A 19,182-nucleotide genomic window follows, 5' to 3' on the forward strand; every position below is an offset into this window, starting at 1 on the left:
TTTTTTTCGACTTTTAATTCGGTCAGTGAAAGCGTAAACAGTTCGCAAAGAATTTAAATATTTAAACACGCGCAAAGATCAACAAATTTTAAAATTTGTCCAGAAATAATTTAATAAAACAGTTTAAGACCTAAATTTAATTTAAAATTGATTTAATCTTATCTAACTCATAATTATATTTGGTTTTAGATGGAACTTGACCCAAATCAACTTAATATAAAGTAAATATCGTATACAAACATCATTTAAACTCGCAAAATTGTAAAAATGTGTACAATCTACTGAAAGTCATGTTTACAGAGAACAAATAAAAGCGTTGACACAAATATCTATTGCAAATTAACAATCGGTATATTTATATCCAATCATATAAAAAACGATAACCTCGTACGTATCGCATCAGTTGCGGTTTTCTCCTCGACACAGAATGTTCTTCTTAATGTACTGGCAGTTTTTTGCCATACCAATATGCGCATTTATTTCGCTCAAGTTACTTCAGCACTACGTCAACGGTAAAAAAATTTCCAATTTGCACCAAAGTGAAAGTGAATTAAAAACAACCGATCAAGGTAAGTGCGGCACTTGTTCATACACTTAAATAAATATAGGCAACTTAAAATGGTGGTTTATGATAGTTGCTGAAATTAAGGAGAATGAAGATAGCAGCAGTGATGCAGAGGAAGAGGAATGGACGCCAAGTTTGGAAAACGTCGAGCACGTACCCTTAATATTTGATGTGATATCCCCCGAGGAATCGCTAAAGCGTTCGAATATCTATTACGAATTGATGAACAAGAGAAGAACTGTTAGGCACTTTTCGGATAGAGACGTTCCCGTTGAGATTTTACATAATTGTATCAAAACTGCAGGTACGCATTTGGAAATATATTTTTTGAGCGTAGCATCCTGTATAAAAGAAAAATCAACTAATAGTCTACGTTTTAAAAATAGATAATGATAAATCTTTCCTGGGTTTTAGGTACTAGTCCAAGCGGAGCACACACGGAACCGTGGACGTTCGTTTTAGTTAAGAGTCTGGAAATGAAGCGACAAATTCGCGCTATTATCGAAGAGGAGGAAGAAATAAATTACAAAAAGCGCATGGGAAAAGTGTGGACCGGAGACTTAAAGCCTTTCCGTACGAACTGGATCAAAGAGTATCTCACGGAGGCGCCGTACTTAATTCTCATGTTCAAACAGACGCACAGTTACCGGCAGTCAGATGGTCGGAAAAAGTTGCACTATTACAATGAGCAGAGTATTTGTATTTCGGCTGGTATTTTAATATCTGCTATACACGTAGGTTTCACTTTGTTTCACTGCAAAGTTGAATGTAGGTAATAATTTGAATACGTTTCAGAATGCTGGTCTTGTATCGTTAACATCTACTCCGTTAAACTGCGGACCAGCGTTAAGGGCTCTACTGGGACGTCCTAAAAATGAAAAGTTAACGTTGTTACTACCTGTGGGTTATCCTACAAACGACTGTCAAGTACCGGGAATAGCACGTAAGCCGTTAGAGGAGATTTTGGTCGAATTTTAATTGTATATTACTTAATATTTTATTTGCGTTTGTAGCGATACATTTACATTTAATTTTGTTCATTGTTTGATAATTAATTAATAAATTTCAAATTATTAAGGAAATATAATATATGTTAAAATTGGGGTAAGATGCACATATCTGCAATGATATGTGAGGGCGCTGTGTGAGGGTAGCGGTAGAAGTGACTCGTATTCAGGGCACCGTACAAGGGCAGCGGTAGAAGTGACTCGTGTTTACGGCACCGTATGAGGGTAGCGGTAGAAGTGACTCGTGTTCAAGGCACCGTACAAGGGCAGCGGTAGAAGTGACTCGTGTTCACAGCACCGTATGAGGGTAGCGGTAGAAGTGACTCATGTTCAGGGCACCGTACAAAGGCAGCGGTAGAAATGACTCGTGTTCATGGCGCCGTACAAGGGCAGCGGTAGAAGTGACTCGTGTTCAAGGCACTGTACGTGGATGATTGCCTAACCCAGCCTAACCCTGCCTAACGCAGCCATCTGATAGAGAATTTTCTATCTCTTTTAGTTTTAGTTTAAATTAGTTTAAATTTCCATCTGATAGAGAATTATCTAATCTTCCATAATAGAGAAATTCCCGTAAATTAATAATCTACTACCCGTTTTTTTCTATCATTTTAGTTTATGATGAAACCGCAACCTTACCTTATTTTTCGCAATAAGAAATTAGAATTAGAAAGATAAATCGAATTTGAATTTTGCATTATTTTTAATAATCTTAACTGCGGAACTACTCTCAGTATCATACATAGATGGCACAAGTATGATCTAAAAATATTGAAAATATTGAAATGGATTTGTATTGTTTATTTCTATATTTATCAGCAAACGTGGGCATTCGGCCCAAGAATTGTGTTTATTTTGATCCCAACTTTCATTTTCTTATCGCATTTGCCGGGTGGAATGCAACGCATGAGATTCTCTCACGCCGAATGTTGGCGATTTTAGTTTAGTTTTGATCACAGGTAACGTGTCGCGCTCAAGGTCGCGTGTCATCGACGCACTGCACTGGCTTTGCGCATCTATTGCTTTCTTATCATAAACTGTCGCATCGTTGCTTGCACAGTTTGCAGCCAGTTTCGTGCCGGTTTCTGGTTGATCCAGACGTTCTTTACGCGACTCATATTGTATTTCCGGACATTCAAATTCGCATTATATTCGATCATCAATCGACAATAGCAATGTTATTTACTGTTTGCGCGTATATTTTCCGTAAATGCCGGTTAAGTGCATCGCCCCCATGTTGATTTCATATTCATCATTAGGATGACCCATCGTGCTGGTGTAGGTATCTTTTAACTAAACAGCACAGATTGTTTGTCTTCCTCCGCTGTGTGATTACGAGTATAATATTACATACTTAATTTTATAAAATATTTTTGTTTTAACTTATGTTTTCTCTTTTTATTTACAGTACCTACTTATTTGCCGTGCCTTGGAGTCCATGAGTTCTTCATTGGTAAGTTTATAATTCAAGTATATTTTTCGTTTTAATTTCTGCATCTTTCATTTGTTTGTATTTACGTTGATTTGATTTATCGCGTTCTACCGCGAGTTGCAAATAATAAGATAGTTGCGTACCCGGCTGATACATCTCAAAATTAACTGTTCAGTTTCTCCTCCGCCTACAAAAGAGCAAGAGTTATACTTGAAGATGCAATTTAGCGGAATTCCGCCTTAACCATCCCTAACTCTCTTTTATCTCGGTTTTTTCAATTCCAATTATTTGGAATTGAAGATTCTAAATCATCAGAAAATTCTTTATAAGATAACGTATTCAAATTGGGAAAATAGGAGAGGTCGAGAATAATTCATGAACAAAAATTTGCTAAGGACAATTCTTGTTCTATCTCACTGTAAGGTTTTTATAATTATGTTTTCATCTGCGTGCAGTGCTTGTTGGTGTTAGTGAAAATGCATTGACTTAAATAAAGTCACTCATGCCCATGAGACACAGTATGCACCTTATCTAAACATAGTTATAAATGTTGTGCCTAGATGACACTAGTCTGCACCTATTTGCATTAAATTAAATTACGAGATTTGCAACGTTTCGTGCAAGAAACTTGTTTATTTTGATCGCACGATTCTGATATTGTGACTTTGTAGCGGTCGCAAAATCTCTAGAACAATGATAAAGACAGGTAAAATCACGCGTCCAGCAACGTTGTCGATCGTGTTTATAAACACAAACTCTTTATCAATACGAGTTCAAAGTTTCAATATAATAGTATATTTTATTACTTCTTATTCCGGACACAACAATGCAAATCTATTTAAATCTTGTGTTCGCGATGATCACGACATGAATTAAGAAAATCTTTTGATGCATCTGATGTTATATTTTTTATACATTTATTATTAAGAATTAAAGCCTAATGGTTTACATAAATATTATTGAAATAAATATGTTAAAATTGCATTATGTCTTATTTCCATTAAATGAGCCGCTTATTCTGAAAGTGGCCTAACTCCATTTATCTTCAAATCGAGATATTGAAAGTTTTGCGTTTCAATGAATTTAAAAATGTAGGTATAAGGAGTCATACTGCTTAAGCGTATCTAAGGATGTTAAATTTAAAGTTCCTGTTAAAATAGTGGCAATTATTAAGTAAATAACGTGCGTTTCCTTATCAAGAATGGAGTTGGGCCACTTTCAAAATTAACAGCCAGATTCATTATAAAATTCGAGGATGCCTAAGTCCATTCAACATAATTTAAGATGTTTCAAATTGAAAAACAAAACGTCTTCGTTTCACAGACAGCTTCGTGAAGTAATACATTTTGTTTGTTAAAGTCTGCCAAACCCCTAAACTTCTCAAAAATATTCTTTCTTTCTTCTTCATTATAATTTTTTGTGCACGCATTCCGACAACCACAATCTTTGTTTTCGAAATTTTTTTCTTGAACAATACTTCCGGTTTGACTGCAATATCTTTTCCCTGAATTCTGTTTAATCTTTCGCACTTTTTAGATATATGGTGCATCACTCTTTTCTCCATTGTTATTTGAATTCCTCTGACGAGGAATATTGTTCTATAATTCTTTTTCTTATTCGCTTTTTTTTAAATTATTAATTACTATTTCTTCTTCACTATTTGAACTAAGTGGTCTTCTTCTGTTCTTCCTCATGGGTGCAATAATTTCTATAATTTAATATTAAATTTTAAGTTTTATATTAATTAAACGTACAGGTTAATTAACCAACGCAATTGTCCCAAAAATAAGGTGAACTTGTAAATACTAATTAATTGAAATTACCTTCATCGCTGCTTTCCGACATTATCAATAGTAAATATCTTGATGTAACTATAAATGGAGTTAGGCCACTTTCAAACTGCACGGCTCAGTTATTCAATTAATTCGGAAAACTTATGTGTAAAAAATGTTCCGTATTTTCTCTGAATATAAGCAATCTGAAGTGCGTCACTGATAAATAACATGAAGTTGTACATGTAACCATGGTAACCGGCAAAAATTTGAAAAACGGAGTTAGGTCACTTTCAAAATAAACGGCTCAAATAATTATATTTGCAACAGCGTGCGTTGTGTGTTTATGTTAGTGAAAATGCATTGAGTTAAATAAAGTCACTCGTGTCCATGAGATTTTACACACAGTATGCACCTTATCTAAATATAGTTATAAATGATGTGCCTAGATGACACTAGAATGCACTTATTTGCATTAAATTCCAGGTAGAGAATTCATGCGATTTACAACATTTCGTGTATGAAACATGTTTATTTTGATCGCATGATTCTGATAGCGCGACTTTGTGGCTGTCGTGACAATCTCTAGAACAATGATAAAGACAGGTAACATCACAATTGCGTTTAGGAACACAAACTCTTAGTTCTAACTTAGTTTTAACATCAAATAATTTTATTAATATTTATTTAAACACTGCAATACGAATGTATTTAACTTTCGTGTGAAAACCGCAGATGAAAATATTATTGATGCTTCTGATGCTATATTATGACACTAAATTCTTTATTAAATTATAATTTTTGCAGTGAATTACTTTAACATATATCTCAGGAGTAAGCAAAATACTATTCTTATTTGAATTTAATAATGTATTCATTGATATGAAGATGCGCGTTGTTTGTTTTGATGTGGTAGTGAATACACTCGTGTCGGTGTACGTTCGTCAAGGTATACACCATATGCAAATATAACTTTACAATTAGAGCATAGATGACGCTAGAATGCACTTATTTACATTAAACTTTAGGAAGATACTTCTCGAGATTCGCCATGTTTTGTGTATGAACTTGTTTGTTTTGAATTCACGAGACTGACATTGATGCGATTGCTGACATTCATTGGCTCGTTGATAAAGTAAAGTAAAATCATTGTATGAATTCAACATAGGTGAATATTATATTTATAAACACAAACTTTCGTTTCATAGTTAGTGTAAATCGGTATTAGTAGTTTAAGTATTAAAACCAACATTAGTTAGCACCATAAACACCATGGATTCATAAATTCGTTTTGATGCACTTTATGTTCTACTTTTTCATATATTATAGAAATTGAAAAGTAATCTTGTTATCATTTGATTACTCGGAAATGCTACAGCTACTCCTGAAGTAAAATGCTAACAATCTATCGATCAGGACGCATCAGATGTATTCGAAAAACAAACTATGTTGAAGGACTGCCACTAAATAATGTAAACATGCATCCAATTTAGCAAAACAAATAAAAGTTGCAAATTGCAATTACACGTGGATAAACAAAAATACGTGTTGCATTAACAAGAGTTTTCAAACTTTGTATTCAGATTTGTTCAAACCCTAGAAATATTTTTCGAAGTTATCTTAAATATGAGAATGATTTACTTCTCACTTGGGAATAAAAAGTGAGTAAACTTTGTATATTTACATTTACATAGCGTGGGGGTTGATTTATATCAACTCCATGTACACTGGTTTATTGTTGAATAATCCGTGCAGGATATTCTGTAAAATAAGAAAAGGAAGAATATCATCATCAACAACTTGTTGCTGAAATATATATGACGAAGCCGCTTACATCGTCAACGGTCATTGTTATTATCTAAATAGCATGCCAAATAGCATTAATAGAAAAATACGATTACGACATCTGGCAGCATAAATGATGTAATATCGTTCAACCGCAAGACACGCATCGCCAACAGCTTAGCGAACTGCTGGCTGACTGGCTGGTTGGCCGGAGGCGGCATGCGCTCCCCGACGCCGACGTCGACGCCGCTGACGGGAAAGATTATACCGCCGGCACACAGCGTTTGCGTCGCGTGCACGCCGCCCGAACGGTAGTCCTGTGCTGGCAACGCCACGAAACGGAGAACGAGCGCGTCGCGACGCCGGCAGCTCATTCACGTCCGCTGGAGTGCGAGTGCGTGTTTATTCTTCGTTCTTCGAGCGCGTCGCACAAAAACGCAGACCGTTGTCAATAGCGTCGAAGAGATTGACAATAGCCAACTCAACCATGCACACAATACTAGTCCTAGACGCTTGACAGACAAATCGGAAAGTTTACCGTAGCAGAGTTCTTTTGTTAGGTAGTTTGTGGTGTGGGGAAGACATACGGAGTTATTAGAGAGTTAAAGTGCCTCCGCGGAGGACACTGCAGGGCATCCTGGAGGAGGGAGTGTTGCCCGAAGAAGAGGACGCTGGCAGGATGGCATTACTATTGAGTCGCGAAAAGGAAAAGGACGCGTTACTACCTCTGCCACCGAGGTATCGCTTAAGGGATCTGATAATGGGTGACTATGCCTTCAACGACGACGGTGAAAGGTAATGTGCACTTTTTTTCTTCGTCGATGCTTTTAACACAGAAAGCATCACTTAGCCTGAATTAATAATGCCGGCCAAAATGATGACCGACACGCATAACTTGCTGACGAGAAATATAGTTTTTGCATTGCTGTTATGCAAAACGTGGTTGAATCCATTAGAAGATTGGTTTGACTGTAGAGTGCACTGTGGCCCAACAAAAGTTTAAGTGAAAATGCGTGTTCGTATCGAATTACCTTCGATATTCAATTTGCCGCGAGTGAGAAAATGTTTTGATAAATGTTGCGATGGAATTTAATATTAAAATTTTCGTTATCGAAGTCAAAATATTATTAAAAATCATAAAATTCTTATACACGCAGCATGTATTCAATGGAATGTCAAAGGACAATGCTTTGTTTCGTAGGGAACACAACCCCATGGAGTTGAGAGCGAAGGATCGTGTTCCATTGAAGGTTGAATCCATTTGTTATCTATCCCGCTGCTTCTTGCATCTCTCATATCAGATTGTTATTAATCGTGTAAACTAACCCAGATTGGCTTCTAACATGAAATGGCTTTTGCTTACACCAGGGATCTTATTTACAAGATTTTATAAAATGAAGGAAACGGACATTCAGACCCCAGCTGAGTGTAAACCGTTTTTGTGCCTATTTTATTTGATTTTGCCCTGACATTTGACAAGATCGTAGAAGGAAATGCGAACAAAACATTTGAAAGGGATTGGATTGAAGGATACGAGTACTATCGTGGATAGGGATCTTTCTTTGTATAGATAATGTAAAATGCTTATTGGGTTGTCTATGCTTGCGAGGTTTCGATTACTATATATGGGTTTCTTTACTCTTCGGGACAATAAACTATTTGATTGTGGATTGGAAATTTTACAACTTTAAAACTTTGAAAAGAAAAATGCTTTTATATTGTGCACTAAAACTTATATTATATTTTTAAAATTGTTTTTAATGCGATGCTTCATATGCAAGTGTGAATACAATGTTATTAACTTTTCACTATTCTTTGTTTACATTAACAAAAGTTGTATCGACGTGCACGTTGATATTTTATAGTCAAAATGAATCTTTAAGTGTTTTTTTCATGTTTGGAAAAATCATTAAAATGCATATTTTAATGCATTTTGGGCCGAAATCATACACTACAACAATATCATAATACAACTTCCTTCAATATATTCTGTTTTACGTGGTGATTTTTGATTTGCTCCAAACCTCATTAAATATATCTTTATTAAAGAAACCGGGCGCTTTCTTTTTCATGGAAACAACACGTGCGAAAACGTGTGCGCTATGCACAAAAACAGCGTTGTTAACTCGCTAACGAACGAGGAACTATACGTATATTATTCACAGGTTCACAAGCGGGCGAACCGGATACGTACAATCCGAGTCGTTGCCGCCACCGACACCGGCTCCGCCGCCAAAGTTTAGCCCGGAGCTTTCTATCTCACTTACTTCTCCTAACATTTTTTCTATCGCAGCGAGTAGCCCTCATGTGAAACGTGCCCGACGTAGGGGACAAGGGTGTTTGTACTTACACAGCTCCCTATTACTTCATGTAGTGCGCTTCACAAGGGGCGGGCGCACAGAGTGGTGGAATACAGACAGGATATAGTTATAAAAAGTAATTTTCCCGTGTTAGATTTTATTGATCAAATTATTTAAAAAAATATTTTTATTTTTGAACGTTCCAAATGAATTTTAATGAATTATTTGTGTTTAAGTTAGTGTAAATCGAAATAATTCTTTAAAAGTATTACCAATTCTAAAGTTTCCTCGCTGTAAAAAAGATGAATTTCTCACATACTCTATTGTGCTCCCTTTTGGGTGGGAGACATGACGGTGGCACCTCTGTGGATGGTTATTTTGTGTGATAATACAATCGATAAAATGTTGGAGGCACACGCGTCGACCATCTATCATCAAACGTAAAATTTATGTGCAGTTTTCTCAAAACCGAGAAAATAAAGTTGGAGGTGAATAAATAAAAATTGACGGGGACTACATTTTTTGTCTGTTCAAATACGCGCCGCTCAAAAGACATACGAAATATCTTTCAATCTGAATGAAAAGCACAAAGGTTGACAAGTTTCCATGTAAAGGAAAATAAAGAAATGGTGTAATTATATTTTAGTCTTGAATATAAAATATATTACGCATGAAAAATGTAAGACAGCATTAAACTTTCATTCTTAATGAATTTCGACACAACAGATAGTATAATGTTATTATTTACTTTAATTGGATTCATTCACCAGTTCCAAGGACTGTATAAATGGTGTATCATTAAACAACGTCGAAAAAGACAATTTGCAATTTAAAACTAATTTTATTTCTAAACGTAAAACAGAAAATTATTACAAATAACAATAACTAAAAATAAAACAAAGTGAAAAACTGTATTCATTTTTTAATTAAAGGTTGTATCTTTGCATTGTTCGCGCCATATCGCATTTTTCATGAATTGAAGTTAAAATTGGACCAGTGAATCAGAATAACAAACTGAATCAACTCAGGAAAACAACTCGCCACCGTGTCGCTTCAATTCATATGCAATTAACTGCGCGTTATTTGCGTTCATCGCGAAACACAATGAAAGCTCGTCGTTTACGCTGGAAGGACGGAAAAATTCTGCAGCATGTCACGTCTAAATAACACGGACAATAACAAAGAATTGTTTTTCATGACTTGTAAGTTTTAATAAAGCCTTTATAGGAATTCTTCAACAACTTTCAAAATTAAGTTTTCTAGTGGTTCTGTAATTACCCACAACAATAAGAGAAGATCCAGGATAATATTACAATCTAAAAGTTTATCTCACAATATTGCACAATGTAGCTACAGATGAAAACTGGAAACTCTCAAGTAACAGTAATAATAGCAATTTGCTTCAAAATAAAAATTTCGATATAACTGGAATCTACGTCAAAGAAGAAAACTGTTAAACACTTTAGCATCTTTGTATACTTTTTCAATTTAATAAGATGTCATGGATAAAATATAAATAATGAATGCTAAAGTACATTAATAAATATATGCGCATAATTTATTTCTTACATCAACAGTTTCGTTTAAAGGTTGAGGTAAATGCAAAAGTATCGCTGGGGCGAGTAACAAATTTTAATAAAGTCGTTTTCGTAAACAGAATATAATTTGACTGCTTTGAAATTTATAATTTATATTTCAGTATTCTGTTTACGGAAGAGTAATAATTTTCTCATCTTTAAAACCACAAAGAAAATATTGTTTGTTCTTCTGCCAATATTAAATATCAAAGAAAACTTTCTTTTCGCGTCGAAAACTTTCTAAAAAGCGATTTTTTTCGTTTTCTGCTTCTCTGGTTTCATCGGCATTGACAAATGAGGACAAATATTACGGGTCCTTGGTTTAATCCCATAAATTGCTTTGGTCCGTAGGTGAACCAAAATCTCTGCACGCACCACCGAGTTAGAACTTAAATTATACAAACAATATTCGAGGATTTTGTGGTAGATGCTTTCGTCTTCTATGGAAAGCATAGATAGCAATAGAACCCGGTGCTTGTTTACGTTTATTGTGCGTTGTTAAGCAAAGTAAACGCATTCAATGTGACACTTTGGAGCTTATATTATCCTCCGAAGATCCAAGAAGTGTTGGCATTGTTTACTCGGAGCTTACACGTTAATGAATCATAAAAACTGTTACCTACTTCGTGCTCGCTAAACATACTTAATGAAAATGGATGGCAGAAAACGAAATTTGTTTTGCTGCAGGTACACGATTACAAGCAGAAAAAAAAGTTTAATCAGTTTGAATAAAATTGAATCATTTGCGTCGCCCAGGCGTGTGTTTAATCTAAATATATTCGCGAATGTTGAGCACAAAACGAGGAAATTAAAGCTTAGAAATTATATATAATTTTGATTATTTCAAGTTTAAGCACGTGTATCGATTTTGCAATGAATGGTTTAGAATTTAGTTTACCTCTCTGAGGTTACCAGTGTTTGATTTGTAGGGAGTAATAACATATTAATATTAATAATCCCTATGTTGTATTATATATCGTATAATTAAAATATCAACATGAATCTCAAAATTAAATTCAAGCATAAATACTTGTTTTAAACGTAAAGGTTCATTCCAAGGTAATTAACTAATTACTTGGGAACAGTCCGAAAAGCCTAAAATTGCTCGAGCTCTCAGTATGAACGTGCTCGGGGTGAATTAAAGTCCGAGTGCAGGATGTGCCCGGAAAGTGGAACGGGTCAGTTAGACTATTCCAAGGACACCGACGCTACCGTGTGTGCTAGTTTGAAACGTTTGGTGCGATCATCACTTTGTTGCCTATTTCTCAACTTGATCGCTTTTTCTCGATAGCCCGACAAAAGTATTGACCACCGCAGACGAACTAATATATAATTGACTGTTTCATCGTATTAACCGGTCGGCACGAATTGTACCGATTACTATAAATAGAATTCGGATATAAATGAGTTATTGTACAAGTTACACGTGCACTTAGCGCTTGAAGTACTTGGCAATTTCAAATATTGCTTACTGGTGACATCAAAATAATCGTTGATGTTGGAATGAAATTGAATTTAAATAATTAATTTGGACCAGTATTATTACTTAACTATTTTAGGTAATTATCGCAACTAGACTATTGCCTTTGAGAGCATCTACGCTAAATATCATATTATTGAACGATAAAGACATGCTAATTTGCTTGATGACAGAAAATACAGTAGATACAAAATAGTTTTCTAACAGTTTGTACTAGTAAACTTTCTTATGTTTCACTTGTATCGATTAGGCAGATATAGGTTGATGAATTTTTCTCCTGAATATGAACTTCGTAAAATTGAAATAATAAATGAATAATTCTGTTTTGTGGTTACGTGAGGACTTTTAAATTAAAAACTAGAAAAAACATAAATTGAATGCTGACTTTTTTCAATCAGTGCAAATTGTGTTTTTACTTAATGAACCTTGCATCTCTAGGCACTGTTAAGCATTGCATGCTAAATTTCAATTAAACTTTCAGGCGTTTTCTTAATTCCAATTCAAACATAACTTATAAGAGCAATTACACTGTAATTCAAACTTTCACATAAACTTTTGTTGAGTGCTTAGTTTATTTATTATCTAATTTTTACTTGCAAGTGATTTTAAAATGTAAAATTTCATTAACATCAGCAATGTTAATAATATAATTTAATTTAATCTTATAATTATCACTTCTTTGAAGTGCGAAAATAGAATTTCTTACCTTATGTTTTTATTCAAAGCATCTAATTTATTCCACCTCGTCTCTTTTTCATTAGTGGTAAAGCATTACGTCTTTGTGCTCTGTTCATTTGCCTTTAAACGACACGTTTAATTCAGCGAAGTTTTTGTCCAAGCCCAAGAAATGTCGAGATGGATTAAAGCAAAGCTTGGTGAAAAATCACCATACAATCGACTGAGCTTCGAATTTGGGATTTGACGTTGGGAGTTTCATTCAAACGGTGAAAATGTTGATTAATCGATATTTAAATGTGCGCCGAACGTGCCACTGAAGTGTGACGTTATTAATTAATGTTTATGCATTCAAATCAATAATAATCAATTAAAAATAATTTGTTTTTGTTATCTGGTAAACAAAACCCTCAACAAAGTGTAATTTATGTGCGTGGCAGATGCTTCTCAGTGGGGAGTAATTTAAATTGATACATTATAAATTGTCAGCAGGAAATTTAGTTGAGAAATTTAAGTTTTAAACTATTTTCATGGAGTTTCAACATTTTTCTATTAATTTTTTTTTGTTTGAAATTGCAAAGTAAAATTTTTACCATGACGAAATAATAATTAATTTCTACAAATTAATATTTAATCCAATTTAATCAATTATTGCGTTGTACAGTATTATTTATTTATTGTAATGAAATTTAATCGTTATTATCCTGCAACAGTAAAGCCCTGTTTTCAATGCTTCGATTCCAATATCCCATTAACCTATTTAAAACAGGATTACGAGTACTTGATACATCCCTATATTTGTAACGAGCAATCACTTTACGTTTAATGTGTCGTCGATTTGAACCGTTAATAAATTAAGTAATTATTGCAAAACACAATAAATGTTTATTTGATTTTTCTTCTGAAACTTTGTGGTTAGGTTAATTTCATATAGTATAACCTCAAACTTCCCCTCCTAAGTCTATACAGGCTTAGTAAGTTTCTCCTGTTCATATATACAGTTGGCATTTCGTGTGCGCCGCACTTTTGTCTATCGTCTTCTTGTTTTCGAAGTCATATGAGCCTCACGGCGGTTTAGTGACGAGCACTTTGTTTACTGAGAGACTATTAGCGACCTGACTATGCCAACTTGTTTAGTTCTCTAGCACTCTTAGCATTTCGGGGCAAATCCTTCCATCCTTGAGCTGCCTACGTAAAACTTTTCAAGTTGCTGCAGTCTCTTGATGAAAATCCGTCTGTGGGTGTACAATACTCGTACCTCTAATCCAGGATACTCGCAGTCAGTGAAGCGTGCCGTCCGGAAGGACGGCGAATCTAGTCGACGTTTGGCTTGAATCACACATTGTTCAAAGCATACACTAGGAGTACAGCGACTGTATTCTGATATTGTTTGAAATGATAGACTACGAGATTGCTACAGTTGCTGTTGTTACAATTGTTTTTCAGATGGATCGTTACGAGAGGGACTTTTTTGGAGATTAGTTGATTTAGGAGACACTTTCTTTTTATGTTTTCTTTTCGTAAGTGTCTTAGAAAGTCAAGTTATTTTTATGGTGCTATTTCATTAGTGCTTCAAGCTTATTCTTTTGGGAATTTAGTGGTTAGATCCCTGTGAGGATAGAATTCAATTAAGTTAAAATTCAGTGAAAGCGTTCTTGGAATAAAAAGATTTTATCGCAAAGATTTTTGAAATAAATTAGTTTTTAGGTAATTTAATTATTTAGTGCTTTCGTGATTGTGTATTATTGTAATTCACTTTTAGAAAAAGAGTAAATTGTCTCTTATTTCCCATTAAATTAACTATGCACGAGACACATTATCTTCGCCTAATTGCTTAATTAAAGTGCTCATTTTGCACATTAGTTGCTTGATGTAATTAAAATGTCATCAATACTCATAATTAAGTGAACCTACTTTGAGTTCATAATATATTTTGTGTTAAGTTAAAGTCAAGTAAGTAATGAAACATAATGGATACATATTTTTGTAGTACTTATCAAAGCTTGGAATAAGGATTATTTATTATGAATTGAAATAACTTTTGACATTGTTAAAGTCAAATTACTGGAATTTTTTGTTATCTTGAACTCACATACATTCTTTTATTTAATTTTATACCTTACGGTTTACCAGTTTCAAAAAATACCTAGGATGTTTAGTAATCCAAACATTTTTTAGATTCGCATTTTATTAACATACTTTATTTTTATTTGTGATTTAAAAATATATGCAGCATTCCATGCCCAAATCTTTGCAATCAGGTGTATTGTCTTTAGTGCGTTTTCCTTGGCACTTTGTCTCGCATTGACCACCTTGACTCTTACATCTATCTTCATCTGAAATAACAATCGTTAATTTGAAAATTAAGTAAATATTATTTTGTTTCCTTACATGGGTTACAGCAGATATTGTTTTTAGAACCGGTGCACAGTCTTGCATCAGCTGAATTCATATCGTATCCCTTGTGACAGGTGCTTTTGCATCGCCCACCGAAAAGTGCACAGTCTGAATCTGCGACAAAAACAATAAATAATTCAAATGATAACATGAATAAATCAGCACTTACTTTCTTGTTCAGTTTGTGCATTGCTCAAATGTATGAGCACACCAAACAGCAAGCAGCAACCAAACACAACAGAGATGATTTTATTCATAGTTGTAAGAATCGAGTTTTTGCACTGAGTTCAGGCGCGCTACGGGTAACGTTTTTAAATACTTATAGTCGTGCAGGTTGACACGTCACAGCGACGTAATACAAACCTAATTAATGCCAACGGACTTACCTTTGTGATAAATAACTGGAGTTGTGTTATGAATGCCTACACTTGTAATTTTTTTTATATCTTATTGTTATAATCGTTTTTGTTTTAAATTTTGTATGTTGTTGCTACGAAGCGTGCTGCTGGTATCGACTTCTTATCACATCTGAAATTGATGTATGGTGTTATAGTTTCCAGCAAATACTGTGCGGGACAGCCGGCTGTTTTTTTCTGATTTATATATTAACACGATGCAAAATTTAAGCAATTTTACAATGTTGTTTGATTCGTCGCTAATGTGTGTTTGAATGAAAATAAATAATCACATGTGTGTTGATGTGTCATGGATTGATAAACTTTCACTTTTTATGAGCAGAATGGCAAATCCCATGATCACGTAAACAAAACCTGAACGTTCACCTTGTTTATAAATACAGTACGTTACGAGAATATCTCTTAAAGTCAATGTCTTAAATACGTAAGATCAGATTAATTGCTAAGTAAACATCTGTTGTTTAGATTTTCTTTTAATAGCTGCGAGGATGTCTAATGATAAATGAGCCGATTTATTTTACGATTAACGCCGACTTAGTCAGTAGAAACATGAATAGATACAGATTAAATTTATGTACTTGATAATCAAACAGAATTTATACTCCGAAACAAACATTGTAATTTTCTGGAGCGTTTCCGCAGTAAATCGCGCAATTAAAAACGATTCAATAGCGAAATTCAAGTGATACTAAATATTCCCGGCATTTATCAACAAATTCCAAATGTTCCACAACGCAATGCTTTGAATTCCGTTTGTGTACTTAACTTTACTTTATATGTGCCATTTTTTTTATTTGTTTAGATGATGTATTTCCCGGAGTTTACAACGTAATTCACAACATTCGAGTGATATTTTCATTTTGATGATCAGTTAATCAATTCGTTGCTTTCAGTGAATAACACGCTAACGTTACAACGTGATCCAACTGGTTTTAATTCACTGTACACTGAATAATTTTATCAACATTTACATTTTGTCATTGCGCACATGCCTTTTGTTTGTATTATTCTGCGCTGGAATCTATTTTGTAATTTTATTTATTTACTATACGTTGTGTAATGTTTGGTCAAATTGTTGAATGTCTATTTTTGATTTGGGAAAACGTTAAATTTACTTTTTTGGTAAAGATGTCATTTGTATAAATACAAGGTTGTTGGAGAATACTCTGGGTATTGCGATAGCAAACAGAGTTATTATATCATGAACCATCCTGGGATTTCCATGCCAACCGTGCGTGTAATATTGTTAAAATTGCATTTTCACTCCACGTCGGCTCGGTGCGCAAAAGGTGCGGAAGTCACAATTCGCTCGTTTGTGCAAATTAAAAATGTCACGATATCGCAAGCTGTTGGGTGTTAAATTAAGTATGCTAGGCGTAATTTATTGCCCAACTTAATGTTGTTTATCGTAAAAATATAAGTACAGGCATAAATATTGTGTTAAAATAATAACAATATAATGTTGATAATATAACGAAACATTATTATAAAAGTTATAAAAATGAATTTATCGGGAGTTTTATGGTTCTTTTTATAAATAAAAATGTTACCTTAACCAAAAGTTTCAATTAAATGATAATATCGTCAAGAGCAGTTCTGCGAGTTGTTTGCCTATAGCAATAAAAACAAAAATACCGATACACAACGATATTTTTATCAAATAATAACGAGACGTGTAACTTGTTATTACGAATTTTTGTACTCTTCTTTTCTAGAAACTACAACACTTTTCTTAGAGATATGTTTCTGTCATGCTGAATGACATGTACCTACTCGGGTTATTTGTGCATTCGTGCATTGAAAATCCTAGAACCTAGTTAAATTTGCAAATTGTTCATATATCATTCCACATGAATTCAGCACGAAATCAATATCACTTGTAAATACAAGAATTCTCTTTTTAATTCATTTCATGAATAGATTCAATACATGTTTTTTTTGATTTTATCGCATTGGTAAATACTTTTCAATTGTAGATCAAATTAAAACATTAACTATTCATTATAACTGGAACGTGTACTTTGTGACGTCGGGAATAATCAATCTTGATTCGTGAATCATAGATTCCGCCAATTTTCCGCCCACCGCCCTAATAATCCTGAGAAGTTCATAATACACAGCGCATCAAAATTTACGTAACTTCTGCATACTCAGCGTAGGTTCTGTTTGATTGCGTATACAGTATTTACATTTATATTGATGTGCAAATGCAACACATAAACAATCATTGTTACGGTAGGTCAAGCTCGTAATAAGCCTGATGTATCGATATCTATTTCTGGCAATGTCTAGACACAATGTTTTGTGGACGTCACCGCTAGTAAATGTCTATTATTAAACGTACCTACGCAAAAGAGCGCATTGTGTGGGTGTTTTGTAAGTGGTTTGATTAAAAATAAAAATTTAACTCCAGGGGATAGTTGCAAGCGACGTTAACCTCATAATCGCGGTACTGTTACAGGATGATTACGATAGTGTACGCTTGTGGCATCAAAGTATATTCACAAAGTCAAATATTTAAAGGCGTTTAAAATATTCACTCCGGCACTGCAGTCGAATTAGTGGCAACCACTTCAATATTGAAATTGTATCTATCTATAGTGTGTTTTTAATCAAGAGAGTTAATTAAAAATGTTTCTGTTTTAATTTCAACAACATCAAATGCATGATATTACCTTTTTAATCATATACATTTTTTTGCGCTCAATTTGCAATTTAAAGTTATGGGTTTTTTAGGTGGTAATTATAAATACGAAACGCTTTGTATATTCCATGACACATGTCTTTGTAGGTAAACAGTGGGATACCTATGTTGCCATAGCGGCCAGGTGACCCAGAAAGTTTGTAGAAGGAAAATACAGGAATATTATTCCGATTAAAAAATTAATGGCCCCTTGTAAACACACTCGGCAATAATTGAATACCTAATTTCGAGGAAAAGAAGAACTCAATGTACACAGGAATGCGTATTGTTGGCTGCATTCCCATTTCTGATTGATGATAATCGATACTAATTCGATCTCCTTTTGTGGATAATCGAATTGGGACTTGCGCTAGAGTGTGTTAAACCCACTTCAGATTAAAATTCGTAAAGTTCTCGTCCGAGTTTCAGCTTGTAACAGTCGTGGAACACGAATGAAGTGAGCAACTGGCGGCGAAATTGTGATCCTTAAAGATTTTCTTGACGCAGTGTCCTTTCGTCCCTCTAACGGCAGGACTCGCAAACAGTTAGACTGGTGGTGCTTGAAAAGTAGCATAGAGGGCGATCGGAGTAACAAATATATAAGATATTTTATTGAAAATGTATTATTTGATTTTATTACTAACATAGTCGAAAAACAAATTATTATTTTTAAAATTTGTTATATTTGTGATATTATTTACGTATCCAGATATAAATTAAATATTTAAAATTTATTTAATAAACACGAATTATTAAGTAATTATTTTGAGAGAATATTAATATTTTTGTTTTTAAAATAGCAATATAGATATTTGTGGCCTTCAGGCAAAAAGCGGAAACTCAAACATTTGGGGCGTACATATTTGTGATACATAACAAAATCTGGAAAATCGATTTCCTCCAATATATGAACACATTGATATTACGTTAAAGACGGTTTGTGTGCTCGGCACGTAACGCCAGGTACTTTATTAGCAGCTTATATTGTAACAACCAAACCTAATTCACATGATAGTATTTGCAAAACAAAGCACAAAGTTCTTAGACTTTCACACACTGACAGAATTTCCATGATACGTGTCCTACTTCAATTCCC

At 34.1% G+C, this 19,182-nt stretch overlaps 2 protein-coding genes and 1 long non-coding RNA gene across 3 annotated transcripts; 1 reads left to right on the forward strand and 2 right to left on the reverse strand.

The window, feature by feature from the left end:
* The first annotated feature begins 195 nt into the window (after positions 1–195).
* Iyd (Iodotyrosine deiodinase) lies at positions 196–1,652 on the forward strand. The gene is made up of 4 exons (XM_065306446.1): positions 196–569; positions 636–869; positions 980–1,299; positions 1,361–1,652. Exons 1-4 carry the CDS (start codon positions 428–430, stop codon positions 1,541–1,543), a joined length of 879 nt encoding a protein of 292 aa, XP_065162518.1. The 5' UTR covers positions 196–427; the 3' UTR covers positions 1,544–1,652.
* A 2,752-nt stretch (positions 1,653–4,404) lies between these two features.
* LOC135793982 (uncharacterized) lies at positions 4,405–5,083 on the reverse strand. Its single transcript, XR_010548763.1, has 2 exons — positions 4,825–5,083; positions 4,405–4,709 (listed from the first exon to the last, which is right to left on the reverse strand). It is a non-coding gene; the product is annotated as an uncharacterized lncRNA (long non-coding RNA).
* Positions 5,084–14,760: 9,677 nt separating this feature from the next.
* Positions 14,761–15,588, reverse strand: LOC135794345 (uncharacterized). The gene is made up of 4 exons (XM_065305577.1): positions 15,374–15,588; positions 15,157–15,283; positions 14,982–15,101; positions 14,761–14,926 (listed from the first exon to the last, which is right to left on the reverse strand). Exons 2-4 carry the CDS (start codon positions 15,242–15,244, stop codon positions 14,808–14,810), a joined length of 327 nt encoding a protein of 108 aa, XP_065161649.1. The 5' UTR covers positions 15,245–15,283; positions 15,374–15,588; the 3' UTR covers positions 14,761–14,807.
* Between the last annotated feature and the right edge of the window lie 3,594 nt (positions 15,589–19,182).

The sequence above is a fragment of the Atheta coriaria genome, unplaced genomic scaffold (assembly GCF_025399875.1).
Source record: "Atheta coriaria isolate IRGN ID8LTWV9N9 unplaced genomic scaffold, Caltech_Dcor_3.1 hic_scaffold_6_pilon, whole genome shotgun sequence".
NCBI classification, from domain to species: domain Eukaryota; kingdom Metazoa; phylum Arthropoda; class Insecta; order Coleoptera; family Staphylinidae; genus Dalotia; species Dalotia coriaria.

Coding starts and splice junctions, on each gene's coding strand:
- Iyd (XM_065306446.1), top strand. CDS start 428: ATGTTCTTCTTAATGTACTGGCAGTTTTTTGCCATACCAATATGCGCA. Junction 570..635: donor ATTAAAAACAACCGATCAAG/GTAAGTGCGGCA, acceptor GGTTTATGATAG/TTGCTGAAATTAAGGAGAAT. Junction 870..979: donor TAATTGTATCAAAACTGCAG/GTACGCATTTGG, acceptor CCTGGGTTTTAG/GTACTAGTCCAAGCGGAGCA.
- LOC135794345 (XM_065305577.1), bottom strand. CDS start 15,244: ATGAATAAAATCATCTCTGTTGTGTTTGGTTGCTGCTTGCTGTTTGGT. Junction 15,102..15,156: donor TGCACAAACTGAACAAGAAA/GTAAGTGCTGAT, acceptor TTTTTGTCGCAG/ATTCAGACTGTGCACTTTTC. Junction 14,927..14,981: donor CAATATCTGCTGTAACCCAT/GTAAGGAAACAA, acceptor TTGTTATTTCAG/ATGAAGATAGATGTAAGAGT.